Here is a 15,423-nt window from a genome sequence, read left to right as displayed (position 1 = left end):
GGCAGGTTCTGAGTGGGAGAGACTCCCAAATTACCTTGCAGTGGTTCACTGATGAGGCCGGCATCGATGAAGTATGCCGTAAAGTGGCTGTAAAGTAAATTGACGAAGGCAAGGGAAGTAACAGCACCAGAGCAGAGCGTTTACGCAAGCTCTCAAGTACATTTCACCATTGGCAACAGAGCAAGGGCAGATAAACATGACACTTGTAGGTGAGGGTCCTGTGTGCATCTTTCCGTGTTTTTTGTTTTGTTTTTGCTGGGCAAGTGTACTTAGTGCCAACTGGCCCCAACTTTCAGCCTCAGCTGTACACAAGGCCCACTCGGTTTTCCTTGCACTTCCATGTAAAAATTAAGAGCGTGACAAACCCAAAGACGCAAGTTTCGATTATCATGCTCTGATTTTAGAACACGTATGCACCAACTTCAAAAGGACGTAGAATGGGGCTGGTTGCCTCATATTGAATTGCACTGGGCATACTAACACAAAATAAAACGGACTGGGACAAAACGGTGAATATGTTTGTCGTCCCATTTGTCTTATTTACCCAGTGCAATTCAACTTGCCCAACTGTGTGTTTTACTGAAGTTTCTTGCCTCTACCGGATAGGCAATACCGGATAGGCCATACACATTTAACGCACTCACACCTGCTCACGGGATCTCCAGGACCCCTGTGTAGCAAGTGTTGGGAGGGTCTATCCATGGTCCACATACTTGTACAATGCAAGGAACTTGACACAACACGACACAAACACTTCAGAGAACTCTACAGACAACATATTCCCCTACACCCATCGTTGTTTCTGGGTGACGATGCCATGGTTTCTGTGGAACGCGTGTTTAAGTATTTGTCAGACGTTAAGTTTTTAAACCTCATTTCCTATCATGCATAATCAAATCTGGCCCTATACACCAGCCATCACCATTATCTTTAATTGATTTTACTATGTTCGGCTTACACGTTTTTATACCTACCCTTGTGTGGTAATCACTTCTCTTCATTAAATAACCTCTCCTCTGGCACTCTTTGCCCTCGTTAGCCTTGCGCCATTAAACGCCAACCATCATCATCATCATTCTTGCCTCTACGATGAGCCCTGTTCTCATGATGGTCACCGAAAACGAAAACAGGACAATTCGCTACCCTATCGGAGCCCCGTTCCGTGTGGTTCCCTCTTCATGCTTCTGTATCACCGTATTTGTCGCGCTCTAATTTTTGGAAGAAGTATGCCCCAACTTGGCCAACAGTGCGTTCTACTGAAGCCTGCGTTGTTCATGCTAGTGCACCTCAACTGCTCCCTTTGTGTGGGTAGTGTGGAGGAAGCTGCCATGTCCTTGCATCCACGAGCCGTGTCTTTGCATTTATGAGCTCTGCATTCACGAGCTGTCTTTGCACTCATGAGAGCCGTGTCTTTGCAGTTATGAGCTTTGCATTCATGAGCCGTGTCTGTGCATCTATGAGCTTTGCATTCACGAGAGCCGTGTCCTTGCATTCACGATCTGGCTTTGCATTCACGAGAGCCATGTCCTTACATTCACAACCTGTCTGCATTTACGAGCCGTGTCCTTGCATTCACGATCTGTCTTTGCATTCACGAGAGCCGTGTCTTTGTATTCATGAGCTGTGTCTTTGCATCTATGAGCTTTGCATTCACAAGCCGTGTCCTTCCATTCACGATCTATGCATTCACGAGAGCCGGGTCTTTGCATCCACGAGGAGGTGGGTGCAGCCGAGCCATGTTCTTTCTCTTCCCGCTTGTGGGCGATGCAGGAGCACGGGCGTCGCTTCCAGATGTTGCCGGTGGCGTGAGCATGCCCAGAGGAGGAGGAGGCGGGCCCAATGACCACACGTCGCCGACGCACAACCTCCGAGTGTGAACGCGAGGGCCTCCTCCGCGCCCCGGTCACCGAGTCGGTCCCAGCGGCCCGTACCAGCGGCTTCTTGGCCACCAGCTGCCTGACCGGCAGCCCAGCAGGACCAGCCATGACGAGCCGAGACCGCACGGCCGAGTTCAAGTCGGCCGCCAAGCTGATGCAAGGCACCATCGTGAGTGGCTCCGCTCAGCAGAGACAAGGTGGCTCTGCACTGGGCCCAGCCTGCTTGTGCAGTCATGAGGACAAGAACAAGGGCTGGGTTACAGCAAATCAGCAAACCCAGCTGAAAAAAAAACCACTGGAAGTCGAATCGGCCTGTCCAAAACACCAAGTGGAACCAGTTGCACTTTCAAATTTGTTCAGTGTGTTTTGGACAAAGCCAATTATGGGCAAATCAAAACAAACCCTAGCTGAATGGGGTTCAGCTTGCTAGTACGGCTGTCCACAGGCTTGGCTGGAACATCAGATTTAGCTGTAGCGTAGAATGTCTCCGAAATTGGGCAGAAAAAAATTGTTTAAACGAGTGGGGAGGACTGAAGTGCTGCCTTTAACTCTGGAGAAATACACTGATTGGGAATAAGTTACCTCAGGCCAAGGGCAGAGGAGACGATACGTGTTTAAAGGGTTGCTCCAGCTTAGACGGTGGATGACTGTACAGAATGATAACGCGTAGCGTTGCACTGATGTTTGTGTCATTTGCCATAGCCTCTTGTGCATTATGGGAGGGGGGGCACATATGCTAAGATGAGTTTAACACTGTGGAATGGGCAGAGTCTCAAGTGGAACTCAGCAAGGCAGCATGTACAGTCGGCAAAACACTCGTCTATAACGCACTAGCAGCGTGCTCCAGACTGTGCGGAAGACATCTACTGATAATGCCTCGTTTGAGACCAGCAGAATGGGAGCATGCGTGACCCGCATTAGCACGATGGCTGTTTCCCTTGTCGCTGTGTTTGTCGCCTCGGCTTCCACACCTTCTTTCGCCGCGAGCTGCACTGCCGGGCCACGAAACGGAAGTGGAGATTAGCTATTTATTTGTACAGCGTTGGCTGCGTTTAACTACACTTAATTTTCGCGGCACCATTTGGACGGGCGTTTTTTTCTGCATGTGAGAAAACGAACGAATTGCTGCCGGTGTTCTAGAGTGACTAGATGTCAGTCCATGATCGCTTCGTCAGCAGTGGCGTGCAAAGGCGAGCCCAGGAACCGGAAAGTGGGGCAGGCGGTACTCGTTAGCAGCATGATGACGCTGTGTGCCAAGCTATGTAGACGAACAACTGGAATTCTGTTTCCTGGCCCGGCAGTGCAGGCATGCAGCGCTTATCACGGTCAAAAAACGCGCGGAAGCCGAGGCAACGGGCGCAGCGAGGAGGAACACAGCCTTCGCGCTAATGCGGGCCACACTTGCTCACATTCTACCGATCTCCAGCCAGGCGCTATCACTAGGTGTCCGGAGCACGCTGCTCGAGCATTGTAGACAAGCGTTCTGCCGACTGTACACAAAAGACCTGGTGACCTCCTCCAATTGGGTCACCTGCAAGTGGCTTCTTAGTGCGACCTCACGCACGCCCCAAATGCTTCCTGGCTGCTCCGAGGCCTTTTCGAAAATTGTTTTAGAACCGAAGCTGTTGCACTTCACAAAAATGAAGAGAGCAATACAAAACAAAAACAAGTGTGTAAATAGAGGAATTTGATTTTGACATTGCACTGTACGGTCAGAAGTAGGTGCTAAGTTACTGCTTCCCCAGTCGCACATTTTTCTCCCTGTTTAAGTAGAGTAGGGGAATTTTGACCTTTGTGAAACTTGGAAGCAGTGTAAACCGTTTCCCACTGCTGCCTGTTTTAAGTGTGCAGCTTCGCGAAACTGTCGAGCTGCCAAGCTGCGAGGTTCAAGGTGAATGGACTCCCTTCGGATTTTTCAGGGCTTGGCATTTACTGTCACAGCGTTAAACTTGTATTGCAAAGCGGTATATGTCTAGCACCCCCCAATTTTTATTCTGGTGAAGCCCCTTTACTCACTGCTGTTCCTTGCCACTGCCGACCCCTCTTCCACAACTATTATTCCCCTCGCCACCACCAATTCCTCGTTCACAAGTTGCGCAATTGGCTGACAACGGCGGTGGCGCTGTTATCAGATGACTGCGGAGAATCAACAGAAGCGCGAATGGGTGTAAAATCAATGGACACCCACTGCTGCTGAACATGCAGCACCGCCGTTACCACCTCAAATTCCAGTTCATCGAGTAGCTGTGAATCTCTCCTGGTTGAAGAGCAACTAGCCCACTTGGAATGCCGGCGTGAGCTCGTAACCCTTTACCTTGGAATAGTTCACGGGCGACATTTTTGCCCACGTATTTCACGCCTAAGTCTGTACAGGTTGGGGGTGGAAGGACAGGGGCATGCACACACACAGCTTGGGTTTGTGTGGCTACCCGTTGTGCTGGTGGTAGTCTAATGGCTCAATGTAACCTGTTGGCTGTCCTTGGTGGTCAAGCAGTTTCGGTTGGCGTGTTGCACAGACATTAACACGCCTACAATGCGAGAGGGGAACAGACAGCTCCTTGTTTATCTGCTAGAATAATGCTCAAGTCCTTTGACGGTTCATTCGGCTAACTGGCTAGGAACTAAGCTCAGTCGCGAATTACAGACAAACATGTTTTGTTTTGTCCAGCTTCGCAGAGTGGAAGGGCACGAAGGTTTCTCTTGCTCCCCCTTGTACTGTTTCGTGCCTTGATTTCAGCACGATGGAAAGTTGGCCGACTTGGTTGCAACTGTTGAAAGAGGCGACGAAAAGGACGGCCGCTCGGAACAGAAGACACACAGGGCGACGCGCTACCAGCAACTGGGAACTCAGTTCATATTTATCGCCGGGACTGTTCGGGAATCAAGTTCTTGGTTTCTAGCAGCACATCATCCAGCATGTTTTCCATGCTGTGGTGCCGTTCTTTCCAGTGTGAGCCGTGCATCACCATTGTCTGAGGCGGCAGCGGAAGAAGAGAATGGGGAGATGCTCCTCTTCAGCGCATCCTTTTTCTCCTCCTTGCAGGCCCTGCAGCAACAGCGCTTCCGACGGTCTGCTGGAGAGCAGCGGGCCCTGGAGTGGGGTCAGTTCATGCACGCCGCCAGGTGAGTCAGTCAGTCAGTCACGCTCTCTTTCTCCTTTTGAATTTCCCGCCCATTTCCTCCGAGGCAGGGAGCGGCCCGTCACAGACCTAGCGAGGTCTACCTTGCGGCGGTGGGAGAGCAGGTTTTGTGTGTGCCGGTGGCCTTGCAGCAGTGATAACTGCCTCTGGGGCTCTTCGGTTGTGGTCCGTGGCTAGCCCGAGGGTTCCCCACACCGTAGAAATATATGCGGAAAAGGAGTGCCGGATAGCTTCTCGAGAAATGCATGGTGAGGAGTCCGAGGGTAATAACGGAAGAGCCCCACTGCAAGCGGCTCGTGGTTGTGTTCTTCTCACTGCCAGGGAACCGACAAAGGACGGGGTAAACCCGCATTCTGTACCAGCGTTCACTCTATACCAGTGAAGGACCTAGCTTTCAGTAGCTGGTTGGTGGAATCTGAAATAGAGCGGAAGCTTTCCTTGCTTGACAGGGTGCCATGTTGGGGAGGGTATCTCGATTTGGGATTCCAAGTGGTTTGTTTCGTTTGTTCTGATTACTCGTACCCTCACGACCAGTTTGTATTGCAGAGGGAAGTGGTTGCTAAGATGGGAGTGATGCGTTATTCAAAGTAGTAGTCCGTCATGTGGGGCAATTCCCATCAGTGCAACAATGTGACGCCATTCAGTGGATATGTGGGGCCAATATGACCGAAAGAAGTGTTTGCTTAGTGTGATGTCACTCCTAGCTTGTGATTATGATCCACGCAGGCTGATGGGGAACGTGTGGAGGCTTTATTTGCACTTCACACCATTTTGTTAGTGATTAGTGTACTGGCACTCTTTGCACTTACCGTGTTTTCGTGCGTATAACCCGCACCCCACTTTCCGTCACCAAATAAAAAAACACATCCCCGTGTATTGCCCACATATTTTATACACGAAAGGATAGACCAAAGCTACTACTCAAGCAAGATTACACATTTGTTTATGCAAAAGAACTTTGGTACCTAGCTACTATATGTAGCTAGATGACCTGCTGCATACATTTTATTCAGTTTGGTATATTGTTGAGCTGTGCAAAATAAGCTCCGTCAATGGGATAACAGTGGCTTAGTCGCAGTTACTGCTGTAGGGGCATCACGGCTCAATACGCATTGCGGTGAAGCTGCACCATGGGAAATACCTCGCATACAATCCGCACCTCTACTTCACCCCCAAAATTTCTGCATTTTTAGTGCGGGTTATAGACACGAAAATACGGTAGTTGCCTGTGCAGCTTTAAAATCGAACAATCATTCGTATCATCATTGCTGTGGAGGTAAAATAGGCTTGTCAAGCGCAAACAGATGATGAAAGGCTCAGGGAACAAATTGTGTTATCGAGATGCTGAAGGCATTGCTGTTATACTTGCTGCTCTTTGATGATTAGCGTGAAATGGGCTGTCAATGTCCTCCCTGATTGAGAGCCTGCGGTGCATGCTAATCTAGTAGACTGCACCGGAGGAGGCTAAAGCTGCCGTCTCCCCCTCTGTTGTTCCAGACAGATCGGCAAGGACATCACCAACACCTTCGCCAAGCTGGAGAAGCTCACCCTGCGTAAGTGGAAAGCGTGTTCCTTGCTCTAATTTAGTTTACGAACAGTGAGGTCGCCAGTAATGTTCTACAAAACGTAGCCAGCTCATGGGAAGGGCTTCTGTTCAGGGCAGTTGGTATTCCATAACGTTCATCTTAAGCGCAGAAAAAAACAGGGACACAGTAGACGAGGACAAGCGCTTGTCCTCGTCTACTGTGTCCCTGTTTTTTTCTGCGCTTAAGATGAACGTTATGAAAGCTCATGTGAACACGGGCTTAGCGGCTCTAGCGGATTGGTATTGGAGTTTCACATACACAGTGCGGGCCTCTTTCTTTGGCCTTGCCTCTAGTAGCGGGGAGTGTATTTGGGTGAAAGTGTCTTTAGAACGTTCCTGAAAATCATTTTTAGAAGTTTCGAAATCCATCCGTGGCGTTGCACCAGGTTTTGTGTGTGGCACATGGGATGAGTTTGCTGTGTCGAAAGGTATGGACAAGAAGACAACAAGGCACGTTTAACTCTCGCTACCATGCGTATATAAATCGATCACCAGTGATCGTGCTTTATATTGCTGATTTTGACATGTTGTAGCCGTTTCTTGTGCCCCAGTAGTTAGTCTAGGCACTGCACTTTTAGCAACAGTTTAAATTTTCCCGCTCTGGCGACACTGATTTTTGATGACATTTTTTGCGAGCTAAGGTGCGTATTTTTGCAAAAGGGGGCGTGGCTTCTTCACTTGACGAAAAAAAGCATTCCGCTCGTGGTTCTGCTGTATTTCCATCAAATTTTCTTAATCAAAAGGCTGCCAGCAAGTCTAATACCTAATTCCGTTGTCAGCTGTGTATTCGGACAGTGTTAGAAGGTGATGATTACCTGAAAATGGCACCAGTTATTTACTAGTGAGCTTTCGTTTGCGGAAAGGCTAGCTTTATTCTGCCAGAGCTCATTTCTGAAAGTCCCCCGCTTGTCTAAAAGTCTAACTGACATTTTCAGCCAATTTCCAGCAGTTTCAGTTTCGTTTTTGCATCTCCAATGGGCTTGGTATTGTTTCTTATAAAAAATGTTAATCGGCGCTGCGATGTGGGAGGCTCGTAGAGCTGAGCTCTCTTTATAGCAGCGCAGCTGCACAATGGATTGCTGGGCACGATTCCAGTGCATCGCAGCTTATTCCTGCAAGCGGGGCTACCATAGCGTGTCAGAAGATAACAAACCACCTGCGAAAGTTCCGACAGATAAGTGATGGTTAGGGTGCAACAAGCATCTGACACAGGGTTTGGTTTTCAACTCCAAGTGGATTTCTTCGCATCACTTGCTTGCCCTGAATCTTGCGCTGGCTGTAGGGATTGACAAGGTGCTTTTACATCATGTGGGGACTAATTGGAGCCTCTAATAATGTCAAACATTGAGATTTCTTTATTAAGAGAGCCGTCCAAAATTGCAAATTGTGGAATGGAGGTTGGGCTTCACCACAAGGCGTGGGCACCATGCGTGCTAACATTTTTTTAAATATCTGACAAAGTGTTCCGCACAACTGAATTTTTTTGTCTAGGACAGGCTTTTGAAATGTTTAGCTACAAAATGTATATGGTAAATGTTGTCTGCTAATACTGGTTTGCTATACACAACTTTTGATTTTAATTAATGTTCAAAATATTGACAAAAATTTTGAATTAGGTAATTTTTTTGCAACCAATATTTATGAAAAAATGATTAAAACTGGTGTTGTTGAAAAGGGCGTCGGATCATCTGCATTTTATGTCACTGCAATATGTACCTTATCAATATGTCCAGCATAAAAGAAACGTTTATTTAGACCCCCAAAAGTCAGTCAATCATTTCCCACAGTAATGAAAGAGTTAAGAAGGCAGGAAGACAAAATGCAAGTTTGGTTCATTCGAAATATGGGCTCGTCAGAATAACACTGACACCGCTTTCAACGCGAACTTCACTCAAATAAGCCATGTAATGACGAAAACAGAGAACAATCATGCAGCTCACGAGGAACTTTCCTGCACTGCACTCGTGTGGCGTATTATGGGCAACTCGTTGCGATTGGCTGAGGCTGGCAAAATCCACCGTAAATTAAACCGGGATTACAAGCCTGCAGAGCGAACTTTTTGCTCTTGAATGTAGCGCGTACTCTCTTTATAGCAGCAAGAGTGGTAAGGTAAAGAGCGGAAGTTACGAATATGTGAACATAAAAGCAGTGAGTGTGGCACTTTTCTGGCCAACACTGCTGGTGGCGAATACTGTCTCTCTGGTGGTGCAGTGGCGAGACGCAAGACCATCTTTGACGACCGTCCCGAGGAGATCCAGGAGCTGACCTACATCATCAAGCAGGACATCGGCAGCCTCAACAGGGCCATCGCGGAGCTCCAGGAGGTAGCCTTGCACGGTCTCTTCTTCACTGCAAACAGAGGGGAGAGAGTGGGCTGGGGTTGGAAATAGGGAGAGAGAGCGTAACGTACCGTATTTGCATGATTCTAACGTGCCCTTGGTTGTAACGCTCATTCAAGTTTATGAAGGGGATTTGGAGGAAGTAAAACAACTACTTTTAATTTTCAAGTGAACTTTGTGAAACTTGGCAGTCTTGCTGCTTTCCCCCCGCTGATTTCAAATATGCCATTATTTTTTTCAGTTGGTCCATTAGTTCCCAAGATAATTAGAGGTGATTAGCCATTTTTGGGCAAACAATAGACAAGTGTTGGTCATAAAACGCAGTGTTGGCCATCTTGATATCTTCCAGTACTGTGACCCCTAGTGAATTCGTGTGTACGAGGTTTCGGCGCACGCTAAAGATTCCCGGGTGGTCAAAATTAATCCAGAGCCCTCCACTATGGCGTGCCTCATCGCCTGCGTTGCGTCAGTGCGTTAGACCCTATACAATTAATCAATCAACCCCCAATGAATTCAATAATCGAAGCAGTGGAACTAATTCTACAGCTCATTAAACTTTAGTGTTTGAAATGGGCACTCAGAATGGTTCCTTGCCAGTGGTGCCACTAAAGGCCTCTTTGCGCACTTGCTAGTGCCAGCACTGGAAACGCAGGCAGCCCTGAAAGCACCAGCTGAAGCTGCTGTCTTGGCTCAGCGGCCTTGCTCAGATTTTGAGCGGGGAAAACGCTACTCTGTGGGCAACGGTGGGCTGTTTAGTGGCCGCTGCAACAAGCACATTGCTGTTTATTGGGATGCAAGCGTTTTGCAGGTGGTGCTGTCACCGTCCAAACCTGTGCACCAGTTGAGCTTGTGGTTTCCAAGGGAATAATTGAGGCACTGAGTAAACACCGAATGTTTAGAGCTGTCTTGGAGCATTGCACCTGGCCACCAGGTCCCAGTAACAGATCCGTCCTTCGCAGAGGGGACGTCCCTGGCAAAGGCTCTGCTGCCCTGTTTCAATCTGTCATTACCCTAGCATACCTGGCAGAGGGGGCGTGGTTTCTTCGATCAGGAAGGAGTACATGCGAAGGCCGTGGGGCTGCTATCGGAGGGGTGTTGGCTGTTCTCTCTGTTTCCTGTGTTTTGAGCAAATATGGCGCCAGTGCAGTGGGAATATCAGAGGGTGGTGTTGGTGCAGGCAGCTTCAGCTCACTGAGCTCGCGAAAGTTGCATGTGTGTGGCTTTTTTGCGAAGCCGCTCTGGGGCCTGGCAGTAAAGCGAATTTTTCCTGAGTGGGGGGTTTTGGGCCTTGTGTGGCCGCAGGTAGCAGGGGAATTTGGCTGTAATAGTTGGGGGGGCAACTGAGTATTTTGTTCCCGTGTGAAGACTGTAGAAGCAGTGTACAGTACTGAGGACGTTAGAGTGAAAGAAATACATGAAACTAACACTAATGTTCACCTCGCACCTTTCTTTTCGGTGCTCGTATACCGTATTTTCTCACGTATAACCTGCACCAAAAGTGTGAAAATTTCGGTGGCAAAGTAGGCGTACGGATAATACGCTTGTTTTTTTCCTTTAGTGCAGCTTCATAGCAGTGCGAGTTGTGCCCTGAAGCTCCTACACAGTAACGCTAAGCCTCTCTTGGCAACAATTTCACAAAACTCTCAAGGAAGAAAAAACTGAGCAGCTGAGTTTTATTAGGCAATTTTGACTTTAGCCTTGCAGTCAGCGTATTCTACTTGCCAAATATACGCTTTTTTTTCTTTCTACATAGTATGTGATGTGTTGCTTGAGTTGGGGGGGCGTGCAATACGCGAGGATTTTGTTTTAGGGGCGAAGCTCCTTAAGGCGTGGGTCTGTCCATCCTCGACGTATGTATGTAGCCACCTCTAGTTTAGTTCTTGGATTGTTTACTAGATGGCGTGGCTACCTCTAGTTTAGTTCTTGGATTGTTTACTAGATGGCGGTACTTGTATATGATGAAAAGATGCGCTTGGATTGTTTACTAGATGGCGTGGCTACCTCTAGTTTAGTTCTTGGATTGTTTACTAGATGGCGGGGAGCGTTGTAATAAAATCCATTCGCTGTTGGCGCGCGCTCGGAGTCGCCCGATAGATAAGGCTGCAGATGTGCGAGCCCGCGAGGCAGAAGCGCTCCGTGAAGCTGCGCGACGCCGCCGCCAAGATCTTGCCGTACGAGAGCGGGAGGCCGAAGCGTGTCGTCTGGCTGCGCGACGACGCCGCCAAGATCCCAGCATTCGAGAACGAGAGGCCCAAGCGTCACGGCAACGGCGCGAGGACCCTGCCGTACGCGAAGCGGCACGGCTGCGGCGCGAAGAGGATCTCCAAAACGTCAGAGAACGGGAAGCGGCGAGAAAGCGCGCGTATCGGCAGGCAGACCCCGATGCAGTGAGAGCTCGTGAGGCGTCTGCAAAATGCATCAGGCGAGCTCAGCCCCAAGGTGCCGACGCGCGGTTTAAGCGAGACTTTCTAGACGTTACGTTCGGACACAGATGTAGTGGGCGAACTTTCACTGAAGAGTCACTGTTTTACGGATGATTTCCCCTCAGGAGCTTCGCCCACTCATCATCATTCACCCTGTGGATATGCTGTGAATTTTTTTTTCTGATTATATGCAGGGGCAGGTTATACAGGCGAAAATGTGGTAACGTCCTCAGTTCCAGATAACCACCTAGCCCATCCTTCCTCCCTTAACACAGGGTGCAGTCGTGGTATCAGTTGGTCTCCGGTATGTGAGGGTGCGTGTGTATCCTGTGTGGTGGGTTGTCTTTGCTGCCGTGTGTGGAGGAGGAGTTCCTCCTCGTCTGTGCTTGTGCAGGTGGCCCGAGCCAAGAACCAGCGTGCGGGAAAGCACATGCAGTCGCATTCCAACTCCGTGGTCGTCTCCCTCCAGGTGGGTGGTCTGTGCAGCTGGTACAGCGTTCCAGGCCAAAAAAGTGGCCCTTTCTGTTGCGTCGTCACGTCCGAGACGCCGTATGATGAACAGAGATCAGGCAAGGAGCGGGAGCGGGCTCCAGACCGTTTTTACTTGAAGCGCAGCATGCATCGGAACATCATGTACAGCCTTTGTCAAAATTTTCTAGGCCAGGCCAAAAGTGCGGAGGTCACAAAGAATTCCTTGTACAAGCTGACATCTCAGGCAAGGCTGCAATGTTTATGCCGGAAGGCTCAACAAAAACGCCTCTCTTTCTCACTGTCGTAAAATATTTTTCTTATTCTTTGAACTCTTTGTGGTCGAGAAGGCTTAGGATTGGCCTAAAAAAAAAAGGTGTACATATTTTTTCTTGCTAGGCAAAGACGACGTGGTGCCGCCGATCTGGCACAATGTCTGAGTTCAGCTGGTACTACGCAACGACATCGTAACCAACAATGTTGTTGTTACGGTGACGTGTGCGTGATGCTCTGATGATTGTTCTGTTCTGAGTAGAAAGGATTTTCAGTTCGCTCCCGTTCCTTGCCTGGTCTCGAATCCTGATGCGGCGTTTTTGACGCCACAGCTGACGACGCCAAACTTAGGTAGCCCGGACTCAAGTTGCAGTGATTGTATTGTTGCGCAGCCAAGGACAACGCAGGGTTCTTGGATAAATAAAGCTTATTGGAGTGAAATTCTGCTCCAGAAAAACTGATTAACCCTTTGAGGGTCGAATTTTTTCGTCAAAGCGACCACCCAGGGTCGATTTTTTTTATTGCTGATTTAAATTCTTTCGATCAATCTATTTCGAGGAAAAATTGTCATAATTTTGTTAGGGTGACCATAAAGTAACAAAAAAATTGTTTGTATTGTTACATACATGTGGTTTATTCATGAGTAACGCAAGAAAAATTCTGAATAAGAATGAGAGAGTAACAAGCCGGCACCTTTTGGGTGAATCGAAATCAGATAGACAACAGTTTCGCGGGTGCAAAAAGTGGGAAGCGCCCGGAGGACGATACCAAAACCAGCCACTGTGCCCACGGATGTGCGAGCGATAGACGGCGCACCGCTCCTAAAAAATACAAAAAAGGAAGCTTTATCAGTTTCACAGGCGCCCTTGGTCTGTGGCAGGTGCCAGAATCGAGAGGTGCCCAGTGGGCGTAAGGGGCCTTAAGTGGGCGATACCCAGCGCGCCCTCTCGTTACCGGATGCGCAAGCGATAGCCGGCGCGCCGCTGAAGTAAATCATAAAAAAATAAAAAGAGCTATCGCGCAAGAAAATAATTTGACGTATTTTAGCACTGTGGCAGCACATGCCAAGCAAGAGAAGTTGGCGAAAAAGGCGCGCTTTTTAAACATACAAGCGATGACGTACATGCACATTGTTGACCATTTTGAAGGTGTTTGCAGAGGACGTACATGTACGTCCGTGAACCTGAAAGGGTTAAGGGAAACACCAACGTCGAGGACGCAGTCAGCAGGGTGACGTGCACAGGTGGGCATCGGCGAATCGAATGTCATGCAGGGGTGGAACAGCTGCACCATTTGCATCATTGAGTGCCAAACTCGTTTATCTGCACCGTCCTGCACTGCAGTGCATGAATTGAGCCGCTACATGCGACCGCCATGAAGCCCAGCACCCAAAAACTTGGCTGAGACATCGCGTTTTCGGGTTCATCAAGGCGTTTATGGTTTCAGTTTTATCAAGGCTACGAGCGGCTATGGAACTTGGCTTCGGCTTAGCCGTAAGGCCACAGGCAGTACGCGCCACCTGTTTGAATTCCTGTGTGTTGCATTTGCACGGTTGCGTTTCGCGATGTCGGCCGCGGCCCTACCATCAATGAAAGATGACCAAAAGTTAAATGTTTTTGTGTTTCATTGCAAACAGATAGAATAATACCTGCATTAAAGGTTGTAGTTTTTCAGGGGTGAACATCAATTTAATCGCCCATTTTTGGCGATCCTAGCTTTGCTGCCGGCAACTTTTCGTTGGTGCATGTATTGAACTAACAGGGTCTTGGACGCTTTTCCCTCGCTCGTTAATTCGGTGCGCTTATGTTTTGAGGTAATAACTCATTTTCACCCGCGAACTTGAAATGGAAACGAATTCGAAACTTCAAATGAACTCCATGTGAAACAGAGGTAGGCTCGTTGCCTTTGGCTTCCCTCAGTTTTTCTGTATTCGGGAAAGAACCAATAAACTTCATTTCAATTCCATTCAACATTGCAGTTATCTTTAGTGGAGGATTGTCCAACATTAATTGCGCCTTCTGACACGCTCACGTTACAAAGTCTGCGGCGTAAGTTTGTCAACTATCGCAACCCTGTAATGGGCGGAGACAAAGCCATGTTCAGCTTTGCACGCACTGAAACCGCTGTTCGATAGAAAGAATGCAAGCAAACACCCTGTGCTACAAAATGCCGCCGTGAGTGGGCACAAACACTGCCGTTTAGTGGACACGAAGCAGGGCCTGTTATTTTATCTTCTCTTTCAACTCCGCGTGAAACGTTTGATCTTCTAAGGGTAATAACGCGGCATGCTCGCTGGGGCCGAAGGTAGATAACTCTGCATTTCATAAACCTCTAGCTATAGTACAAGAACTGTGTTCCTGTTTCAGAGTTGGTTCTGGTGCGTGCTAGAACACCTGAGATAGTGGACAGATAAAAGGTATACTTGTGAGGTGACTTGCACAGTGGGATGTAGGGAGATTATGGAGGCACCATAGTGCTGTAAAATGGTGCTACATCTGCTCCAAATGGTATTTCTGGCTGCTCCAAGCCTGCTAGAAAAGGCACTCTTGCCCGCTCCCAGGGCTGCTCCCAAACCCATGGACCCTGTTCCACCCCTGGTCATGGCATGTGCCATCGAGCACTTTACCTTTAGATGGATTAGATGGGGAACACTGGTGATCAATGAGGAACATTCTCATTTTGTGACGACGGGGCGAAACACTCCCCCTACCAGAATAAGATCGCCTGCGCAGCATACGAAAGAAAGAGAAGGGAACGCTCAGTTTGCTTCGAACATTAAGACAGCCAGGTTTGTCCAGACTCTGGTAAAAAAAACACAAACATAAGCAAAGCAGGTTCGTGACATTACCCCGCCTCTATGAGCTCGAACGGAGTCATCTACATAGTTTCCTGGATAGCTTCCTGCACAAACGCAACGCGTTCCATGTCTTATGTTCAATGTCAACGTAGATAAACAGCACACAGAAATTGCTAAAACCAGGACCATTGCTCGAACTGTGTACAAGGTGGCACTGCTTTGAGAGAAAAGAGCAAGCGCTTTCTGTAGAATGTGTTAGCTATTGATGTGTCAAAGTTTGATTAGCACACTGTCATAAGGGCCGGGCTTACCATGGTTGTACTGCAGCTTCTGCAGCTTCTCATGCTAACAGCCTTCCCGTCCTCTTCCCTCTGGTGCAGTCCAAGCTGGCATCCATGTCCAACGACTTCAAGAGTGTCCTCGAAGTCCGCACGGAGGTGGGTATCTGGAACAGGTCGTTTGAGCCATCTCTTCATGCCACCATTGGTGCCTGCTATTCCAGAAGTAGAAAGAAAAAAAAA

The 15,423-nt window shown here is 48.6% G+C and overlaps 1 protein-coding gene across 2 annotated transcripts in view; it reads left to right on the top strand.

Moving 5' to 3' along the window:
- Syx5 (syntaxin 5) overlaps nt 1-15,423 on the top strand; it is a 33,415-nt gene that overhangs the window by 1,909 nt on the left and 16,083 nt on the right. For both annotated transcript variants that reach the window (XM_077694746.1, XM_077694747.1), the window contains exons 2-7: nt 1,771-2,046; nt 4,921-5,000; nt 6,515-6,570; nt 8,814-8,926; nt 11,759-11,833; nt 15,283-15,339. In XM_077694746.1, the coding sequence (XP_077550872.1) occupies nt 1,840-2,046; nt 4,921-5,000; nt 6,515-6,570; nt 8,814-8,926; nt 11,759-11,833; nt 15,283-15,339 (588 nt within the window). In that variant the 5' untranslated portion in view covers nt 1,771-1,839. The remainder of the gene's footprint in view (nt 1-1,770; nt 2,047-4,920; nt 5,001-6,514; nt 6,571-8,813; nt 8,927-11,758; nt 11,834-15,282; nt 15,340-15,423) is intronic.

The sequence above is a fragment of the Haemaphysalis longicornis genome, unplaced genomic scaffold (assembly GCF_048455015.1).
Source record: "Haemaphysalis longicornis isolate Haplotype H1 unplaced genomic scaffold, Haemaphysalis longicornis Haplotype H1 scaffold_13, whole genome shotgun sequence".
Taxonomy (NCBI): Eukaryota; Metazoa; Arthropoda; class Arachnida; order Ixodida; family Ixodidae; genus Haemaphysalis; species Haemaphysalis longicornis.
Note: the sequence above shows the minus strand (reverse complement) of the source record. Positions and strands in the feature narration are given on the sequence as shown.